This window comes from Muntiacus reevesi, chromosome 11 (assembly GCF_963930625.1).
Source record: "Muntiacus reevesi chromosome 11, mMunRee1.1, whole genome shotgun sequence".
Taxonomy (NCBI): domain Eukaryota; kingdom Metazoa; phylum Chordata; class Mammalia; order Artiodactyla; family Cervidae; genus Muntiacus; species Muntiacus reevesi.
In genome coordinates, this window is record NC_089259.1 from 23,602,797 (window position 1) to 23,624,954 (window position 22,158).

The 22,158-nt window shown below is 38.9% G+C and overlaps 1 protein-coding gene across 1 annotated transcript in view; it reads left to right on the plus strand.

Moving 5' to 3' along the window:
- The window catches only part of SOHLH2 (spermatogenesis and oogenesis specific basic helix-loop-helix 2), a 90,174-nt gene that overhangs the window by 64,951 nt on the left and 3,065 nt on the right, over window positions 1-22,158 (plus strand). Inside the window, 7 exon segments of the mRNA XM_065901738.1 lie at window positions 7,974-8,035; window positions 8,117-8,221; window positions 12,051-12,150; window positions 13,820-13,930; window positions 18,334-18,481; window positions 18,649-18,740; window positions 19,379-19,500. Of these exon segments, the coding sequence (XP_065757810.1) occupies window positions 7,974-8,035; window positions 8,117-8,221; window positions 12,051-12,150; window positions 13,820-13,930; window positions 18,334-18,481; window positions 18,649-18,740; window positions 19,379-19,500 (740 nt within the window).

A 22,158-nucleotide genomic window follows, 5' to 3' on the forward strand; every position in this document is an offset into this window, starting at 1 on the left:
ACATGGCTTCTGTTCACACAGCTCAGACTAGAATTCTTTATTCTTCCCTTCACGTCCTTTCTTCTAAAAGTCTGTAATGATCTGGCTGTTTACACCTCTGAGATCCCATAAATGCCAAACTTACTTTAAACTAAACATATCATTTTGGAAGAGCAGTGGACCAGCCAGGTGGCTGATCTCGCTTCATTCCAGAGGCCAGAGTCTAGCTGTGCTCCTCCAAATGTGGTAAAGCCCTCATGTATGTGCATGATTGAGGCTACATTTTGAATGGGATAAGATTAAAGTTATGTTGAAGAACAGGCTTTATGTCTAGTCACAGTTGTTAAAAGCTTTAGGGATAGAGGAGAGAGCCTCTGTGTGATCCTTTCCTCTGTGGATTCTTTCTCTGCTCTGAATAGCAAAGCTTAAGATGTGTTAGCAGAGAGAAGAAGACAGATAAAGGAACTAACTATATAGACATGTATATGATAGTTCGGTTATTTTACTGTAAAGTCATTTGTTTGAAAAGGAAAAAAAAATAGATAATTTGTCGAGTACACTTAAATTTGGTCTCTCTCTCTCTCTCTTTTTTTCTTTTGGTCTCATTATGTTATTCTCAATATTCAGTTTAGGTATTGACCAATACTGGATATTCCATACTTTGCTCTAGGTATGGGTGGGTGAGCATACCTCAGAAGGACCATGAGTCCTAACTTTCGTGTTCCTCTTTGAAAAAGGGACCAAGGTTTCTTTGTGGAAGCTTTGTGTTTCCTGATACTGACCTCAGCAGCTGGAAGTGTCTCTGAAATTCCCGTTCTTGTCCTCAGAACTGTTATGACTTTATGACTTATTGATACCCTTATGGACCATGTTTATGTTTTGAGGCTATACATTTTCTTAGGATAATGAGTCTCATGAACACCTTGCCCCATTTATAAGGCATTAAATCTTTATCTTTCCTAGAACACATTATCTCATGAATTTGGGGCTAACATTAAATGACTAGGCCAAGATAAAGGGTTTCAGCTTAGCTTTTTTATGCCGTATTTTGGATTTTTCCCCTTAGAACTTTGTCGTTGTTCTGTTATATCTCAAAATCTGGATAGGTTCAGGAAAATATAGAAGTATTTACCTTACTTTTCTCTCTTTGGGCACTTACGTGCCCTTGTCAGTAAGTAAAGAACTTACTATAGAGTGAAATTGGTCCATGTTTATTTTCAGAGCACATGATCACAAATGTCTGTATATCTATAATGCATATCGATTTCTATTGAAAATAAGAATGAATGTACTCTGTAAGCTATATAAACTTCTTTTAGGATAAAATGCAAGCAAGCTCATTAAAAAGATTTGAAAATTTACTCTTGCAGAAGAACTATGTTTTTGGCCTGAGACTAATCATGAAATAGTTTTAAATATTCATAAAAATAATAGTACTTTATACCCTGACATCCTCAAGAATGATGGCACGTCTCAATTATAGGTTGACATTCCTAGTTGAGTTCAGTTCAGTCACTCATGTCTTACTCTTTGCAACCCATGGACTGCAATACACCAGGCCTTTGGGTCCATCACCAGCTCCTGGAGCTTGCTCAAACTCATGTTCATTGAGTCGGTGATGCCATCCAATCATCTCATCCTTTGCCATCCCGTTCTCCTCCTGCCTTCAGTCTTTCCCAGCATCAGGGTCTTTTCCAATGAGTCAACTCTTCACATCAGGTGGCCAAAGTACGAGAGCGTCAGCTTCAGCATCAGTCCTTCCAGTGAATATTCAGGACTGATCTCCTTTAGGATGGACTGGTTGGATCTCCTTGCAGTCCAAGGGATTCTCAAGAGTCTTCTCAAACACCACAGTTCAAAAGCATCAATTCTTCTGCTCAGCTTTCTTTATAGTTCAACTCTCGCATCCATACATTACTACTGGAAAAAGCATAGCTTTAACTAGACAGACCTTTGTTGGCAAAGTAATGTCTCTGCTTTTTAATATTCTGTCTAGGTTGGTCATAGCTTTTCTTCCAAGGAACAAGCGTCTTTTACTTTCATGGCTACAGTCACCATCTGCAGTGATTTTGGAGCCTCCCAGTAATAAAGTCTGTCACTGTTTGCATTGTTTTCCCATCTGTTTGCCATGACGTGATGGGACTGGATGCCACAATCTTAGTTTTCTGAATGTTGAGTTTTAAGTCAACTTTTTCACTCTCCTCTTTCATCAAGAGGCTCTTTAGTTATTCTTTTTGATTTTGATGTCATTTCATGAATATATTCTTCACGAGCCAGATGAACTACCACGCAGTGGTAAAGTATTTTAAGATGATCTCAAGATTCATATTCTTGGTTCCAGAATTTCAGGAGTGTTTGACCCTTGGTGCAGGTCAGTTCTCAAAACTGAGCCAAATTCAAAAGGCAGACACTTGGTAATTCAGATGCATCCAGACACTCTATCTTACAAAGACCACTACAGAACATCAGAGTATGTTGCAGATTCATCCACTGTGTTTGCATCCTGTTTGGCATTGTGATTTTCTAGTCCACGAACTTTCTCTGAGGTCTTTCAACCTCTGTGATTCTCATGAGCTCAGAGCAGTACAGCGACGGGGAGGGAACACAAAATGTGCTTCCATCTGCTCAGTCAGCAAATCAAGTTTGATTCTGATTTCACTTTTTCCCATGTAGATCCAGTTGTCTGATCAGTTAACTTATTACTTCATTAAGGAAACACAGTCTCATGAGCCACAGGGGCCTTACAGGTCGTCCTGTTACGTCCCCAAATTCCAGAACACCCTTGACTTGACAATGCTGCTCAGAAAATCCGATTAGCCAGTCTGCATGACCTGAATTCTTGACAGTAAACACTATAATAGCAAAACACCTAAGTAGTTTTTCTAAAAGCTTTATTCTATAGATAAGAACTGAGGAACATGCTGGATGATTTTTGTTTCTAGCATCACATCATCTGGTGAACCTGACTTAGGGTCGCAGCAGAAATTCTTCTGACAAAAAGCACACTGTGAGCAGGGCACACCAGCCTGCACATTGACTGGAAGAAGTCTTTGCATTTTATTGCAGGAGCCCTATTAGTAGCAAGTAAACTCACAGTTTTCATATTTATAGAAAAACTCTTAATTTTCTCACTGAAAATGATTGTTGTTTTAATTAATTAATAAAGGATATTACTTGTTACAAAATCCAAACTAGACTACGCCAGGTTAATTTGATTGCATTGGGCCCACAGGCAGCATAATGGAAACAGTACTCAGGGAGGCTGCTCCTCAAAAATGACACTGGCTTTTGTCTTTTGAAATCCTTGTGTTATAAAGGAAGTGCATTTTAAAATGTCCGCTGGCTTCATATGGACTTATAAGAACCTTTTGGTTCTCCTATTAGATGACAGATTTCAGAAGCCAGCTGGTTTTTTCTGAGGTTCTTTGATCATCAGAGTGTACAACTCGGCTCAAAACACCTTTGTATGATCTTTTTATTTTTTTGTTCCAGCTACCAGGGACTGGACTTGGGGATGGGGACCAGGCTGGGGGTGGGCACTGCTGCAATGTGAGCTTATAGTAGCCTCCAGTTCCAGAGGGTGCTGGAGATGGACATGTAGGTGTGGACACTAGAACATCAATACCCAGTCTCATGTATGGAGGAACCGTCACGTCATTTAAGCAGTGTATATGGTGAAACATGCTGCTGCTGCTGCTAAGTCGCATCAGTCGTGTCTGACTCTGTGCGACCCCATAGACGGCAGCCTACCAGGCTCCTCCGTCCCTGGGATTCTCCAGGCAAGCATATTGGAGTGGGTTGCCATTTCCTTCTCCAGTGCATGAAAGTGAAAAGTGAAAGTGAAGTCGCTCAGTCCTGTCTGACTCTTCGCGACCCCGTGGACTGCAGCCTACCAGGCTCCTCCGTCCATGGGATTCTCCAGGCAAGAGTACGGGGAGTGGGTTGCCATTGCCTTCTCTGTGGTGAAACAGGAGGGGAAATAAATTATCCCCCAGCAAGCTGCAGATTTTTAAAATCTCAGGAGACCTCAACTGAGAAGGTGTTCATAAGGTCACAGAACCTGCAATTTGGCTTTGGTAAGTGAAAGAAGTGGTGTCAGTTGGGGTGGAGGAAGGAGATTTTTGTTGTATTTTAGTGTTGCTTAGTTTTGCTTTAAGGAACATTCATTTAGTGGAAAGAGGACCTTTTTTGGTGACCCTGGAAACTAGAAACTCTTTCAGCTTATTGATTTGTACAGAATGTGATTGAGAAGCTGATCTGTGGACCAGAGTGTTGGATTCTGGGAACTCTATTGATTGCTGGGGTTACTGTACAATTAGGGCTCCACCGGCAGGGGAAGTGTTTGGGTTGGTAATTGATTCTGTTCTCTTGACAAAAATCCAGGAATTCCAACTCTGTAAAGCTTGAAATTCATCAGGGTATAAAAATCCATATACCCAAATCTAACCTGTTTTCTGGTCAGTAAAATCAATTGAAAAGTAGAAACAGGATTATTTCTAAAAGAAGAGAATCTGTCTTTTAAAACTTCTCTAATTCTAGAATATTTTAACTTACAATGATGTATTTTTTCATTAATCTGGAAAGTATTTTTTATTTCAAAAGTTGGACTGAACTACCCACTCAGTTTCTATCTCTTCAGTCCATTTGTGCCTCCCATCTCATCCTGTTATCCATACCCCTGGTATACTCTACACTTTTTCATCACTTACAAAATAGATATGAAAAGCTTACATCATGGCAGGGGTTATTCTCTCCTCACTACCCCCACCATCCATGCCACACCCCCACCACCCGTGTGGTAATGGGCCTTTCTTACTGTCACGTCAGTCTGTGGTCAGATTCTACCCTCCCTCCCACTCTTGCGTATTTTGACGGTAGAACAACTTCCTGAGCTTCTCTTTGCCTCATAGAAAGCATATGAGGTTTCCTCTCTTCTTTCCTTTCTTTCCTCTCGTCTCTTTCAGTCCACATTCTCTTTCAGAATTCATAGCAAGGAATCAACCCCGAATACATCTCAGTTGAGTGATTGTCACATTTTAGCAATATCCTGCTTGTTTGACATAATTGACTTAGTAAATATCGTGAATCATTTAAAGAAAGTTCTTAGTATGTCTCAGTAGTTTTTTCTCTGTTAGCTCTTGCCTGGATAGCTTACACTGTGATCTCTCAAATGTATTCTCTGCCACCTTCTGTCAGTTCACCCTGTTGTAGGCAGAGTGGTCTCCCAAAAATGCAAAGAGAATCATGTTACTCCCAGGCTTAACAGTTTCCATTGTCCATCTTATTGTATTTATTTATTGCTCATTTTAATGAAATACTGTATTTTTTACTTGGCCTAAAAGGCGTACTGTAATCAGACTCCAGCCCTGCCTCCCTGTCTAGTCTTGTCTTAAGTGTCTGTCCTTCAGAAACTCTGTACTAGAGCCATCCTGGGCTTCTTTTACTTTCTGGAATTCACCTGCTCATTGCACTCCCAGGCCTGTACATCTGCTGTTCCCTGTCCAGAATGCACTTTGCTGCTTGTCTGCTTCCCACCCTCCCACAGCCCCTGCCTGTCCTGTGGCTCCTCCCAGCCAGCTGGGGTACCTCTGCCTGAAGCTGCAGAGCAGGTTGGTGCCCAGGCCGTGCTCCCCTCAGACCCCATGGCTTTCCTTTGCAGTGCTAGGCACAGAGTTGCCACTGAATTACTCAACTACAGGCATTTGATCAGTGTCTGTCCTCTCCAAAAACGTGTTGACTCCACAAGGACAGGGACTGGTCTTTCTGTCTGTTCATGGTATCCCCCAGAGCCAGCACAGAATCTGGCACACAGTAGGTTCTCAGTATGTATGGCTCAGATCTATATACTGTGTGTAATGTAATTTGGAGTGTAGAATAGAGTATATTTACTTTCAAACGCAGATATAAGATGACCAAATATTGTTCAGTGGGGGTTCTTCCAGGTCTTGTTTTAAGGAATAAATAATAACCATATATATGACCATGTACTGATAAATGATGCTTTACATATTTAAGAATAGTTTGTCTTCAGCAGTTTTAGCTATTCTCTTTAAAGTCAGGTTCACAGTATTATTCTCCATGGAAAATCATTTTCTTTTAGCTAATGTCAATGCTCAGTGTCCACCAAACTATCAGAATTCCACATTACTGAATTCCTAAATGTAGTTAACAATAATGCCACAATTTAAAAAAAATCATGTTGGAAATCTTCAAGTGTATTAGAAAAGTACAATGAATTTCCAAGTGCCCATAATATTAATAGTTATCAATATACAGCCAATCTTGTTTCATACCTACCCTCTCCCACACCTCCTCCATCTCCAGCCTCCCATCCCTGCTCACTGGTAGGTTATTTTAAAGGCAAGGTGGATTATTTTAAAGCAAATCTAGAACATCATTTCCTTTTATCCATGAGAACTTGACTAAGTACCTATCTACGATAAGGAATCTTTAAAAAGCAATACCAATAATCACACCTAAAAAATTAATAACAATTCCTTAGTATTGTCAAAAATCCAGTTGATGTTCAAATTTCTCTTGTTTATCTTATGATTTATTTTTTGAACTGTGAGTTTTATACAAACGAAGATTCAATTTTCCTTTCCTTTTGATTTTTTTCTTTTTATCTTTTCTTTATATGTTTTATAAAGTGGCCATTTGTCTTATAAATTTCCCTCATTCCAATTTCATCCCCATAGCATCTTAAAATCCTCTTTTTTTTAAATGTCGTGTAAACGTGTAGTTAGATCAATAATCTGGATAAGGTTTTGGCTCATTTTTTTTTAAAGTGAGAATAAAAGTAGTCCATCTTATATTCTACCTAATACATGAGCCATATTTTCAAATACCTGAGTCGTATTCTCAAAAATATCCAGATCATCAAAAACAAAAGTCAGCAAAAATGTCACAGTGCAGAGTAGCCTAAGAGAGCCTAATCACTAAATGTAATGTGGGATCCTGGATGGAATCCTGGCATAGGATAAAAAGTACATTAGGAAAAACTAAGGAAATTGGAATAAAGAATGAGCTTAAATTAATAATAATGTACTGATGTTGGCTCATTAATTGTAAGAAATTTTCTAAATTAATGCAAGGTGTTTGCAGTATAGGAAATTGGGTTTGGGGTGTATGGAAAGTCTACTGTTTTCATATTTTTTCTGTAAATGTAAAATTATATTAAAGTTAAAGGTTTATTTTTAAAAAATCACCTCTTTCTCACTTACCCCTTGCCCAGTTTTAAATAGCTGGCATTAGTGGTTGCTATAGAAATGAACTGTAAAAAGACTATTCTTATTAACAGAGTGAACTCCTGCTCAGAGAAGCCAGGGTTCTGATTAATGATTCAAAATTTGGATTTTCTTGCCCATTAAAAGGAAACAGAGAAGCTAAAGCATCTATTATATATAAAACTTTCAACAGAGCAAGCATGAGTTTCAGGATATCCCCTTCCCTTGTATTTTTCAAATAATCTGTAACTGTACTGTCCACCTCAGCCACACACTGCAGAACCCTCTTTGTGCAATTGCGTGAAATCAAAATGCAACATCTTCTCTTGTAAACTGAAAAAAAGAAAAAAATCCTTCTCATCCCTAGAGCTTCCCTGGTGGCTCAGAGGTAAGAATCCACCTGCAGTACAGGAGATGCAGGAGACTCGGGTTTGATCCCTGGGTCAGAGAGATGCCCTGGAGAAGAAAATGGCAGCCCACTCCAGTATTCTTGCCTGGAAGATCCCATGGACAGAGGAGCTTGGCGGGCTACAGCCCACAGGGTAGCAGAGTCAGACATGACTTTGCGACTGAACAACAGCAGTCTTTTCCCTCACTGATTAAAGACGCTGCTGTCAGTAAATTTCCATGTTAACATCACCGTTTTAAATTCTAATGAAATAAAGAAAATCACCCTGGTGTAGTTACTTCCTAATAAGCTAAATGTATGAATCCCAAGTTTTTTAGTGATGATTTTGCTTCATTTTAAGCTTCTTTTTTCCCTTTCAGATTTGGTAAGAAAAAAAATACACATTTGCTGTTTGTTTTTATAATCCCTGAGAATTTTAAAGGTATGTGCCTGTTGGGTATATTATTTGTTTTTTTCTCCAAGTAGAAATCATAAGGTCAATATTTAATACAAAGATTCTTAGGTTGTGTTTCAGAACATGGAGCTGATATTGCTTTAACCGAACCACTAACAATGGAAAAAATGAGTGTTGTGTTGAAGTACTGGAAAATGTATTTCTCACATACTGGTGAGTGGAAAACAAGTTTCCAAAGATTTGAAAAACTCTAATTAAAATTCTTTGAGAACTGTATTTATACATTTGGTTTTCCACTGATGCCTTTTATATGTTGAGGACTAACTACATTCTCTATATTATAAGGACATATAGTCCTTGTTTATCATAGTCTGAAGAAAACAACACACAAGAGGCAACACTGCACATGGTCATCACTGCACATGGTCATCACAGATGGTAAATAGCAAAATCAGACTGATTATATCCTTTGCAGCTGAAGATGAAGACGCTCTATATAGTCAGCAAAAATAAGACTATGAGCTGAGTGTGGCTCAGTTCATGAACTCTTATTGCAAAGTTCAGACTTAAATTGAAGAAAGTAGGGAAAACCACTAGACCATTCAGGTGTGACCCAAATCAAATCCCTTATGATTATACAGTGGAAGTGAGAAATAGATTCAAGGGATTAGATCTGATAGACAGAATCCCTGAAGAACTATGGATGGAGGTTGGTGATCAAGGAGGCAGTGATCAAGATCATCCCCAAGAAAAAGAAATGCGAAAAGGCAAAATGGTTGTCTGAGGAGGCCTTACAAATTGCTGGAAAAAGAAGGGAAGTGAAAGGCAGAGAAAAGAAAAGATACACCCATCTGAATGCAGAGTTCCAAAGAATAGCAAGGTGAGATAAGAAAGCCTTCCTAAGTGATCAATGTGAAGAAATAGAGGAAAACAACAGAATGGGAAAGGCTAGAGATCTCTTCAAGAAAATTAAGAGATACCAAGGGAACATTTCATGCAAAGATGAGCACAATGAAGGACAGAAATGGTGTGGACCTAACAGAAGTAGAATGTATTAAGAAGAAATGGTAAGAATACACAGAAAACTATACAAAAAAGACCTTCATGACCCAGATAACCACAATGGTGTGACTGCTCACCTAGAGTCAGACATCCTGGAGTGCAAAGTCAGGTGAGCCTTAGGAAGCATCACTAAGAACAAAGCTAGTGGAGGTGATGGAATTCCAGTTGAGCTATATCAAATCCTAAAAGATGATGCTGTGAAAGTGCTGCACTAAATATGCCAGCAAATGTGGAAAACTCAGCAGTGGCCACAGGACTGGAAAAGGTCAGTTTTCATTCCAGTCCCAAAGAAGGACAATGCCAAAGAATATTCAAACTACCACAATTGCACTCATCTCACATGCTAGCAAAGTAATGCTCAAAATTCTCTAAGCAAGGCTTCAATAGTGTGTGAATTGAGAACTTCCAGATATTCAAGCTGGATTTAGCAAGGGCAGAGGAACCAGAGATCAAATTGCCAGCATCTGTTGGACCATAGAAAAAGCAAGACAATTCCAGAAAAACATCTACTTCGGCTTCATTGACTACACCAAAACCTTTGACTGTGTGGATCACACAAACTATGGTAAATTCTGAAAGAGATGGGAATACCAGACCACCTTACCTGCCTCCTGAAAAACCTGTAAGCAGGTCAAGAAGCAACATTAGAACCGGACATGGAACAACAGACTGGTTCCAAATTGGGAAAGGAGTACATCAAGGCTGTATATTGTCACCCTGCTCATTTAACTCTATGCAGAGTACATCATGCAAGATGCCAGGCTGGATGAAGCACAAGCTGGAATCAGGATTGCCGGGAGAAATATCAATAACCTTAGATATGCAGATGATACCACCCTTATGGCAGAAAGTGAAGAAAAACTGAAGAACCTCTTGATGAAAGTGAAAGAGGAGAGTGAAAAAGTTGACTTTAAAAGTCAACGTACAAAAAACGAAGACCATGGCATCTGGTCCCATCACTTTATGGCAGATAGATGGGGAAACAATAGAAACAGAGACTTTCTTTTTGGGGGCTCCAAAATCACTGCAGATGGTGACTGCAGCCATGAAATTAAAAGACACCTGCTCCTTGGAAGAAAAACTATGACCAACCCTAGATAGCATATTGAAAAGCAGAGGCATTACTTTGCCAACAAAGGTCCATCTGGTCAAAGCTATGGTTTTTCTAGTAGTCATGTATGGATGTGAGAGTTAGACTATAAAGAAGGCTCAGTGCCAAAGAATTGATGCTTTTGAACTGTGGTGTTGGAGAAGACTCTTGAGAGTCCCTTGGACTGCAAGGAGATCCAACTAGTCAATCCTAAAGGGAATCAGTCCTGAGTATTCATTGGAAGGACTGATATTGAAGCTCTAGTACTTTGGCCACCTGATGTGAAGAACTGACTCACTAGAAAAGACCCTGATGCTGGGAAAGATTGAAGGCAGGAGGAGAAGGGAACGATAGAGGATGAAATGGTTGGATGGCATCACTGACTCAATGGACATGAGTTTGAGCAAGGTCTGAGAGTTGTTGATGGACAGGGAAGCCTGTCGTGCTACAGTCCATGGGGTTGCAAAGAGTCAGACACCACTGAACTAAACAGAACTGAAGAAAACAAGTGTGAATAAAATAAAGGGAACCATATGTACTCTTCCTGTGAAGAAAGTTTGTCTTCAAAGGTTTCAAATGTGTTGCATAAAGACAAATGCAGTGTTGTAGTTAAGCACAGGGTATTTTTTTGGTTTGTCATTTGTTTTAGTAGCTGCTACCATCATTCCTTAGTCATTTAAATGGACTTATTCATGCTTTGTCATTGTGTGATTATGTAAAAGCCAGCACCATTTACCTTGAGTCTTGTGCTTTGGTGAACACTTGTATATAAATTATTTTACTTCTTTAAGTTAATAGAGTGATTATCCTTTCTGCTTTAGATTTTTATTGTGTGTTACTTTTTTGGGGGGGGGTTTAGATTTTTATATACAGATAATTGGTGTCAGTGCTTCAATGAGACCTTACATTTCTAAACTCCTCACCTATACTGTATTATGTGTATTGCCAGCATCTAAACACTTAAGATAATTAAATTAGTTTTAATATGGCTTGTAAAAGGGCAGACTCCAATTTCTGAAATTAAATTCTACTGGAATCATTGTTGATCAGTGACTATTTATGGTTTTTCAAAGTCTGGGTTACAAGCAGGAATCTGTTTAAATTAAGGTATTTTTCTTCAAATGGACCTGGAAGACACTTTTGGGATCGTGATGGATAAGCTCAAACCCCAGATGACACAAGATTCAGTACACCTCTCATTTTTTTAAAATGTTCTTCATTATGGAGGGAAGATGAGTGAGTCTGTTTTGTAGCATTCTAATGGCTCCCAGCCACTGCAAGTGTCAGAGTTCTTCCTGGGAGAGAAATGGTAACCCTTCTGGACCAAGGTCCTTTTGTAATCTCTTCTAGTTTTGGTTCTCATTGGAAATAGAACAGCTGCTCATCTCCACTTGTCTAGCACATTCCTGTTGGTCATAACCACATCTCACCAGTCATCTCAGCTCTACTCTGAGGATGGGCAGCGGCAAAACAGCAAAAAAAGAACAACCCCCAAACCAAAAAACAACACAACCATCAGATGCTTTGACAATGCAGCCATTTACTGAAGACTCATGTGCATTTTCTGCCTCTGACATTTACCTGTAAATAATAAATAAGCTCAGTTGAATGCATTTTAAGCACACCTATCACTAATTAGTAGACTCTGGTTAAAGGAGGCTGCTGTGGAGTAAATTGTATGTAGTGTTGTAATTTTGCTTTCTTACACGAGTTGTTCTATGCTTCACAGGCTGAAATCTATAAATTACTTTTTTATTTTAAAAGCACTGCTTTGTAAAATCTATTGAGTGAAACACAACAACTGTTTTTGATTAGAGCTTGCATGTGTGATTGACATCATCCTCACCAGTGATTTTATAACTAAAATGGTTCCTTTTTAAAAACTTGCAGTTAAGAATGAAATTTCTGTGAAGTCTGAAGAACCTGAGTTGCCTCTGCCGAAGTCCTACAGTGAACACCTGGGATATTTTTCTACTGATGTATTTGCTTGGTTAGTTTTTTTTTTTTCCTTAACTTTTTCCTAATAGCAATTTTTACTGTGTATGTTAATAGCAATTTTTACTGTGTATATTTCATTAAAAAACATTTCTGGAGGACTTATTGATTGTGGAACAGCAGCTCCAGTGCTGGGTGTGATGCAAAAGAAAGTATCTGTTTTGTGGAAGAAGGATACAGCTTGTTCTGTATTTCAGAATCCTGAGGTGCCACTGAGGGTGCATATTAAAGAAGTATCCATCTCAGTGTAAGGAAGCACTCCACAGCCACAGGGGAGCAGGTTGAATTGTCAGGTAGTAAGTTACCCATCAGGTTCCCTGATAGCTCATTTAGTAAAGAATCTGCCTGCAATGCAGGAGATCCTGGGTCAGGAAGATCCACGGGAGAAGGGTAGACTACCCACTCCCATCACTGGACACCTTCAAGTAAAGACTGGGTTAAATAAAAGCAGTGATGTTCAGACTTTGAAAACAATGGAATCCTGAGCTGTTATCCATCTGCCGCTAAGCTTTTCCCCAATGTCTTTCCTGAACTATCCCCCTGTTTATTGAAAATGAGCCTTTAAAGACAGTCTCTCTGTCTGTGTCCCTCTGGGATATTAGAACTAGCCTTCAAACCTGCAGAGGATAGGCCATTTAAACCCTTTCAGTTCTAACACTGAGTGCTTGTAAAAATTCTATATTTGTTCATTTGTTTCACTTGAAGCTGATTTCCAAGGCGATTTTTAAATAGAGCATTTGACTATAAAGAATGGACAGAAGTGCTGAGGATTTGGGTGATGGCAGTAAGAATTTTGAGTCACTTCCAGAATTTGTAGAATGTAACCATCTACTATTTTGTACAAGGAGGAGACTTGGCACCCAGTAAGTGTGGTTAAACCAGGGACGCACTCACTTCAATAGTGCAGAGTTAACAACAGCTTTCTTTATCTTACTTAAGATTTTAAACTCAAAGAAATTTTCTGTGTTAAACTTTTTCTGGGAGTTGAGTTTGGGAAGGGTTTTGGAAGGCTTTGTGATTTTCTTGTGTTACTTAAAACTGCTTTTTGAGCTCTCCTCATCTTGTATCTTTGTTTTTCCTCACTATCTTACTAGTATAAATAAAAGTAAATTTTCAAATTAAGTCATTTGAAAGTCATTTATTTATCTTCAAATGAAGAAAATAATGTTAATTTGTAAGTTTCTTAGGGAAATATATTTTTAAATCAATTAAAATCAAATCTAGAAAAATAGTAGAGCCAGAAAATATCCATTAAATGATGCATTTTTACATGGAGGGAAACTTCACCAGTTGCTGATCAAGCTGGAATAGTGTATCTTGCCCTTCTCCTCCTCTGTACTGTTTTCCTGTAATGCACCTTTAATACAGTCATGTAATTTGGAATACTTATAATCAGTGAGGTTAGAATATTATAGTACTGTTTGTGTCTGTTATTTATCAGTATCTTAGAATTTTGGATTGAATTTATGATAATCTTGATAATAAATTCTTCTGAAATAAAATATTCTGTACCAGTTACATGAGGTAATTTGATAATTACTGCACCATTGTATAAAGCTAGGGATTTAGAGAAGCATCCTTTGACTAGTGTATTGGTGATTATTTTACAATTGCCTCATAATTTTCCTTTTAAATATATGGTACAATTTTTTTCTTTTTTCTAGCTCTGAATCTCTAAGAAATGACCTTGGACTTGATTTAAAGGCTCCATTGTCAAATTTTGAGGAAAAAAAAAAGGTTTCTCTTCTTCATTCAAGCAAGGAAAAGCTGAGAAGGTAAATTTTGATACAGCACCCCCCTTTTTTTTAGCATTATTCCTTTGTAGGAAGAAATTACTTTCATGAATTTCATAGTTTTTTATAGCATTGTTAAAAGTTAGTGTGAAGACTTCTCTTATGGTCCAGTGATTAAGAATCCGCCTGCCAGTGCAGGGTACTTGGGTTCGATCCCAGTCCGGGAAAATTCTGCGTGCTACAGAGCAACTAAATCCATGCACCACAACTACTGAAACCTGCATGCCTAGAGCCCATGCTCCATAACAAAAGAAGCCCGGGCACCAGAAACTAGAGAGTAGCCCCTACTTGCTGCAACTAGAGAAGAACCTGCAGGCAGCAGCAAAGATGCAGCATGGCCAAAAGAAAAGTTATCACTGTGAAACTAGTTTATCTGGCAACTGAATATATGCTACTCACTCATTCCACTTATTTAGCCATTCAGCAAGTAGGTGTGAGTGTAATGTGCCAGAATATGATTGCAGAATTGAGATAAGAAATAAATTGTTGCCTTCAAGGAGGTCTTAGCCTAGTGCTCAGACAGACTTCTAACAAAAATATTTAGGAACAAAAATGCATAAAAGACATGTAATATCTGTACAGTGGTCACTCAAGATATTGCTGTGATAAACTAAAACCCTAAATCATGCATTATACATAATTATGAATTAAACTATTTATGTTATTAAGACCTCAGTCCTCACTAAACTGAAATACAATTTTATTCATATCTAGATAATTTGATTAGTTTTTTTTTTTTTTTTTTTGGAAAAAGTTGACAGTCTAATTCAAAACTGTATGGAAAGGTCTCTGAATATAAAAGGCCTCAGAATAGAGCAATCTTGAAAACATGTAACAAAATTGGAGTATGTAAGCTACCTGGCTTTAAGACATAGTATACAGCTACATTTATCGTTATTTTACTAAAATGAAGATGGACTGGTAGATAATAGAACACAATAGCCTAGTATTAGACCCACATATTTTGGTGTCTTGATTTTCAGCAAATCACCAGAGCAAACAACTTGGGTAACAAACGTCTTTTCTATAAATGGTGCTGGAACAACTGGACATCCATGTGAAACGAATGATGAAACTTGACCCCTTACTCATATCATGTGAAAATTAATTCAACATGGAGTATAGACAGGGCTGCTATATAAAACTAGAGCTGTAAAGCTTCTAGAATAGGGCTGTTCAGTAGAACTTTCTGCAGTGTTAGAAGTGGCCTGTATCTGCTGTCCAGGAAGGTAGCTGCAAGTCATATTATTGAGTATTTGAAATGTGGGTATTGCAACTTAAGAAATGAATTCAAATTTTTATAAATTTTTTATGAATTTATATTTAAATAGATTCATGTGGCTCATAGGTAATGAACTGAAAGCTACAGTTCTAGAAGAAAATAAAGGTTAATGTTTCACTAGCTAAGGGTAGGCAATTGTTCCTTATGACACACAAAGCAATAACCACAAAAGAAAGAGTAGATGAATTAGTACTCCTCAAAATTTACAACTTTTGCTTTCATAAGACCCCACTCAGAAAATAAATAGGCAGACTACATACAGGGAGAAGAGATTTGCAAAACAAATATATTGGCAAAATAGTGACACTAGAATATATAGAGAACTCCTAAAGTTCAATAATAAAAAGACCTGCATAGGTAAATTATTTGAACAGACACTTCACAAAGGAAGATAAAGTGCCTAATAAGCAGCAGAAAAAATTGCTGAATGTAATTTGTCATCATGGAAATGCACATTATAAAACATGAGACACTACCACATATACCTCAGAAAATCCAATATTTTAAAACTAAAACTGACAATGTTAAATGTTGTCATAGATTTGGAACAACAGGGATTCTCATACACTGATGGTGGGAGTGTAAAATGGTAGAATTTGGGGGAAAGTTCTAAATTTCTAAATTTATAAAATAGCCCATTGATTCAATTCCTGTACATTTACTAAGAGAAATAAAATACACATTCACAAAAAGATGTATAGAAGATCTAGTAGTTTTATTCCTAATGATCAAAAATTGGAAATAGTGGAAGTGCCGATTAATAAGAGCCTGAATAAACAAGTTATGGCATATTTATACTTTGGAATGCTATTAATAAAAAGCAATAAATTACTGACACAACAGATTATCTTGGATAAATCTCAAAAACATGATGCAAGTGAGAGAAACCTTACATAAAAAGGCACATGTTGTTAGATTTAATTTATATGAAGTTAAAAGGAAAAAATTAATGTGAGAGGGAAAAATATCAGAAACGTGGTTGCCTTTTATGGGGAATGAGACTGACTGAGAAGGGACAGAAGGAACTTCCTGGGTCATGAGAATGTCGGTGAGGTGGCTCGCGTCACACAGCTTTGTGCATTATGAAAGCTCACAGAATGGCACCCTTAAGATTGGTGCATTTTATTTTATGTAACTTTTACCTGAAAAGAAAATAATTTTAACTGTAGCTCATAATATGTTTAGGGATTTAGTGTACTGAAGTCTGTAATTTACTTTGAAATACTTCAGTGTAATGAAATGGATTGATGTCTGACCAGTGGGATGATTCATATATGACAAAGCATGGACAGTAACTATTCACTGTGGACTCCAGGTTATAGGTATTTAAGTGCTCCCTGTACAAATTCTTAATTTTTTCAGCTTTTAAGGAATAAGAATTTTTAATTCTCTCAGTCTCCCTGTATGTTTGAACATTTTCCTAATGGAAGAAATGTTTAATATGATTTTTCACTATAAAAGTGATATATGCCCCACAGATACTTGGAAAATGTAGAAAATAAAAGGAAGAAATAATATGTTCTATAGTCCAACTATCTAGAAATAATGACTAATTGACACTATTGTCTCTTTTGGCGTTAATGGCTGTAATCATATTTTATATGCTATCTTCTATCTTGTACTTATATCCTATAGAAATACCCTATTTTTCCCTAGTAAGCTTTATATCCTTTCCACGTCCAGATAATATTCTGCTGAACTAATATCCTCTAGCTTACTTAAGCATCCGCTTATTTTGTGTCTTCAGATTGGTTTTCCTATTTTACTGAAATGGAAAGTGAAGTCGCTCAGTTGTGTCCAACTCTTTGCGACCCCATGGACTGTAGCCCTACCAGGTTCCTCCATCCATGGGATTTTCCAGGCAAGAGTACTGGAGTGGGTTGCCATTTCCTTCTCCAGGAGATCTTCCCGATCCAGGGATTGAACCCGGATCTCCTGCATTGTAGGCAGACGCTTTACCGTCTGAGCCACAGGGAGGTCATTTTACTGAAAGGCTACCATAATGGATATTCTACAGAAAGTTTATTCTGTGTTTGCAGTCCTTATAAGTGAAAGTACCCTATGGAAGGGTGTATGAAGTTTCAAAGCCCTTCATCCATGTGTCAAATTGTTGACACTTCCACCCCTTTTACAGAATGGTCCCTGAGACATTTCCACGGAACCCCCAAAGCTTAAAGCCCAATTAAAATACCACCCACTGGTCTGGAATATTTGAGTTATTCATTGGCTATATGTCAAAGTGGATTTTTTAATCCATGTATTTTTGTCATTCTGAGGTTCAGAAAAGTTTAGTAACTTGCCTAAGATCCCAGCTAGAAATTGGCAAAGCCACCCTTTGATCCCATTTATGTCAAGGCAGTATTCAGCACAGAACATGCTTAAGAATGTTTGTTAAATGAAAACTTGGATAACTGAAGGTTCCAAAGGCTTCGGTCAGTTTGGTGTTACATGTCTTATATATTTCCCTTCAGAACTATGAAAGACTTAGGTGCGTTTCTGGTATGAGCCTGGACGTCATTCTCATTTGCATATTGGTTTATTTGTTTTGCTCATGTGCCCGCCTTGTGTCAAGGAAGCAGGCTTTTGATTTTCCTTTGGACACTTCAGAACACAGTTAAAGCCCATGTATTTCAAGATGCTAATTGTGTGTTGTTGGAATTGTGGTCCAGATCAGAGCGACGGGACTATCCCATGGACTCTGTCTTCCAGGTGTCTCTCTCGTGTGGGTCACAAAAGGATTTACCCATGTGGTGTGTGATTCTTTCCTCTGAGGGTTGCATCACCTGTGGATTTCCGTAGGCAGAAGGGGTGTTCTCTGGTCCTCAGTGTCTGGGCATCCTGCACACCCACAAGGACGAGTGCACTGGGCTGCCATCAGCACAGACACTGTACTTGGTAGCATGTGAGCCAGTGCCCCGGGAAGCTGTGATTCCAGGGGCCTTGGAGGCTGCTGGCTTGTGGGGACATGGTCTTCCTCTGAATCGGAGACCAGAAAGAGAGGGGCTGGTTCCTTTATAAACAGACCCAGGAGGAAGATTGTTTGTTCTTGTGACAGGAAGAAAGTGGACTAATTATTCCTTACTTGTCACACTTCTCTGCTCAGGGAACGAATCAAGTATTGCTGTGAGCAGCTGCGCGCCCTGCTGCCATATATAAAGGGGAGAAAGAATGATGCGGCTTCTGTCCTCGAGGCCACAGTTGATTACGTGAAGTTTGTCCGGGAGAAAATCCCTCCAGCCATCATGGGCCAGGTATGCAACTCTCAAGCCCTTGAATTTTATCCTCATAGACAATGCTTTAATGCTGTAGTTTCCTTTCTTTTTGTTTTATAATTGGAAATGTATGCCTGTTAGTATATTTTGAAAAACATCTATAGCTATCTATTGATAAAGTAGGTCTCTGTCTGTCTGTTTCTTAGATTACAGAAGTACTTCAGAGCAATAGGAAGTTTTGTAAGAAACAACAAATGCCCATCCAGCTATCTGTCCCAGGCACAATCATGGGACAAAGGTATGATAATCTGAATCTTGTGAATCCAAAGTCACTTTGTTATTTTTCTCTGATACTAATACTAGAAATAAGACAGGCACTGAACCCACCCATACTGAGAACTCAGGCATCTACTAAGAATCAGTGAACCTTTCCCACTGCTGATGTGCATCATTGAATTACAGTGGATAAAATAGTCTCAGGCCTGGGATCCCTTCATGACTTGACTCACTCTTAATTTCTTTTGTTGTTTCTTTAAACCAGACTTCACAAGTAGTGCCTGTGGTGACTGACAGTGTATTCACGGCATGATAGATTCTAGCATTCCTCTGTGACCAGGGTAATCCAGCCTCATTTTTTTCAGTTAGGAGTCCTTAAAGAAATTTCTAGTGTAAAGGGTGGTGTGCCAAATGAATGCTTCCTTATTTAAATTGATTAGAATATGTAAACCAAGAAAAACTCTTAACAAGGAAAAGTAAACCTTTCCTTCATGTCCTAAATAACCATCCTGAGTCCTAGTCCATGCTTTGCTCTAATATTTAATGCAGAGTTTATCTCTGTGCCTTTTAGAACTCGAATGACAGAAGAGCAGTTCAACTCAGCAATGTTCATATCCTCTTCTTTGAGAAATGCCTACGGAATGTTTTTTGTCTTCTCAGGGGAAACAGTGTGCTGACCAGCACTTACTCACCTGGGACAGGCATCAGATTCCTGACTAACAAGCACTTGAATGTGTATTCTGTCCCTACCTCAGGGGGGGCCTTGGATGAAGCTGTGAGAGGTGAGCTCTGCCCGCTGCTCTGCGGCTGCAGTGTATGTGGGCTTGTGTGCGTGTCCTGCTCACCCGGGGCTCCTGTGTAGCCACTGCCATACCACGGGATGAGGCGTAGCTGGGAGATTGCACCCTGGGTCTTCTGGTGCTGTCCACTGGAAGGACACAGCTGGCCACAGGTATTTGAATAGTCTTATCCCAGAGGGTGGGCTGAAAATTGACTATCATCACCAGAAAGTTCATCTTGCTCACAGATGACGAGCACACTGGTGACTGTGTGTATTATGTGAGTAGAATCTAAAGCAAGGGAAGTATTTTTGTTAATTCAGTGCTAACAGTGTACAGGCAGACTGTGGATATATTGTGAGTTCTCTTCCAGGCCACTGCAATAAAATGAGCTTTGCAATAGAGTCGCATGTTGTTTGATTTCTCAGTGCATATAAAAATTACGTTTACACCATACCATAGTCTGTTAAGTACATGGTAGTATATGTCTTAAAGAGTCTTATGCATGCCTTAATTTTAAAAAGGTTCATTGCTTTAAAATGCTAGCTGTAATCTGCACTTTCAGCAAATACTAGTAGTGCTATCAAAGATGTGACAGTGTCATTGAGGTCATGTGCATATTGTGGGGACATAATAGAGACCACATGAACAAATGAGGTTACTGGGATTGATGTCAAAAGTCAAAGGAGAAAGGGGCCCAAAATAGGATACAGCCCTCCTTGCTCATGTATCAGCCTCAGGGTGTTTGTTAGTCCTTTTAGATTTTTTTCCTGACTTAGTGGGGAGGGAAGGAGAGAAGGAAAAAGTAGCCATGAGCCATGGTTAAACTGCTTAGAGTAGCTCTGGCTGAATGTCACAAAGAATAATTAAATCAGCCCAGATTAGATCTGAGAGGGACCAGGCCACAGGCACATGCCTGTCAGTTCTGCGTTTTCACTCTTCATGTCCTGCAGAACCTCTGAAACACTCTCCTCATGCATTGAGGCATGAGGAAAGGCATTCAGAAAGGCATTCAGGCCTTTCTGTGCCCCAAGATCTCTTGGTTTTATATCACCTAAAGTGACTGGTCCAAGAAGAAACAAATCCACTAGGACCATAGGCTTATGTCAGGTTCAGGCTGGAGGAGACCTTGAAGGTCATTGAACCAAACTCCTCATTCTGATTTTATTTAAATACATTTTTTCATTTGAAAGCAATATTAGTCCTTTACTAAAAACCAGCTAGTAGTAGTCATGTACAGATGTGAGAGTTGGACCATAAAGAAGGCTGAGAACTGAAGAATTGATGCCTTCAAATTGTGGTGCTAGAGAAGACTCTTGAGAGTCCCTTGAACTGCAAGGAGATCAAACCAGTCAATCCTAAAGGAAATCAACCCAGAATATTCATTGGAAGGACTAATGCTGAAGCTCCAATATTTTGGCCACCTGATGTGAGGAACCAACTCATTGGAAAAGACCCTGATGCTGGGAAAGATTGACAGCAGGAGGAGAAGGAGGTGACAGAGGATGAGATGGTTAGATAGCATCACCAACTCAATGGACATGAGTTTGAGCAAACTCCGGGAGATAGTGAAGGACAGGGGAACCTGGAGTACTGCAGTCCATGGGGTTGCAAGAGTTGGACATGACTTAGTGACTAAACAACAACAAAACCCAACTAAGATAATAACTTCATTTTTTAATGTATTTCTTTCAAGTCTTTATATATATGTGCATGTGTGTGTGTGTGTATATATATATATATATTTTGGTAGTAATACTATAGTAGTAATCTTCTATAGTATTGGTCTTCCCAGTGGTTACGTATGGTTGTAAGAGCTGGACCATAAAGAAGGCAACATGCCAAAGAATCGATGCCTTTGAACTATGGTACTGGAGAAGATTCCTGAAAGTCCCTTGAACAGCAAGGAGATCAAACCAGTCAGTCTTAAGGGAAATCAGCCCTGAATACTCATTGGAAGGACTGATGCTGAAACTGAAGCTCCAGTATTTTGGTCATCTGGTGCAAACACCTGTCTCATTGGAAAAGTTACTGATGCTGGGAAAGATCAACGGCAGGAGAAGAGGGCATCAGAGGCTGGTTGGCATCACTGATGCAATGGACATGAACTTGGGCAAACTCCGGGAGACACCGAGAGACAGGGAGGCCTGACCTGCTGCAGTCCATGGAGTCGCAAAGAGTTGGACACGATGGGGCAGCTGAACAACAACAACATAGTAGTAATCATATCGGATCTCCGATTTTGTCTCTGACTTTTTTACTTAACATTGTGTCCTGTACACTTATATTTTGTATTATGCAGCTTTTATCACCAGTTTAATGGTTTTAGTAGTTTATCCAGTGATTTATAGTTTTCTTGCTACACTTAATGTTTCCAGGTTTGTGGGGAAAGTGATTTTATACATAACATTTCAGAAAATACATCTCTGTATATAATGGATTTTTTCTATATTTTGGACTTTCCTTGGGCTGGATGTAAGCACATGTGTAGCTGGCCATGCATGTTGCAAAATGGTTTTTGAGAGAGGAATGGAACAGTTGGAATCAGTTAAGTCTTTCAAATTGCACTTTCACCACTTAGGCCAGTAAATTGAAGGTTAGAGAAGTTAAGTGGCCACCTATGATCCCCTGATTTCTGTGATAAATCTGACCTGTAAACCA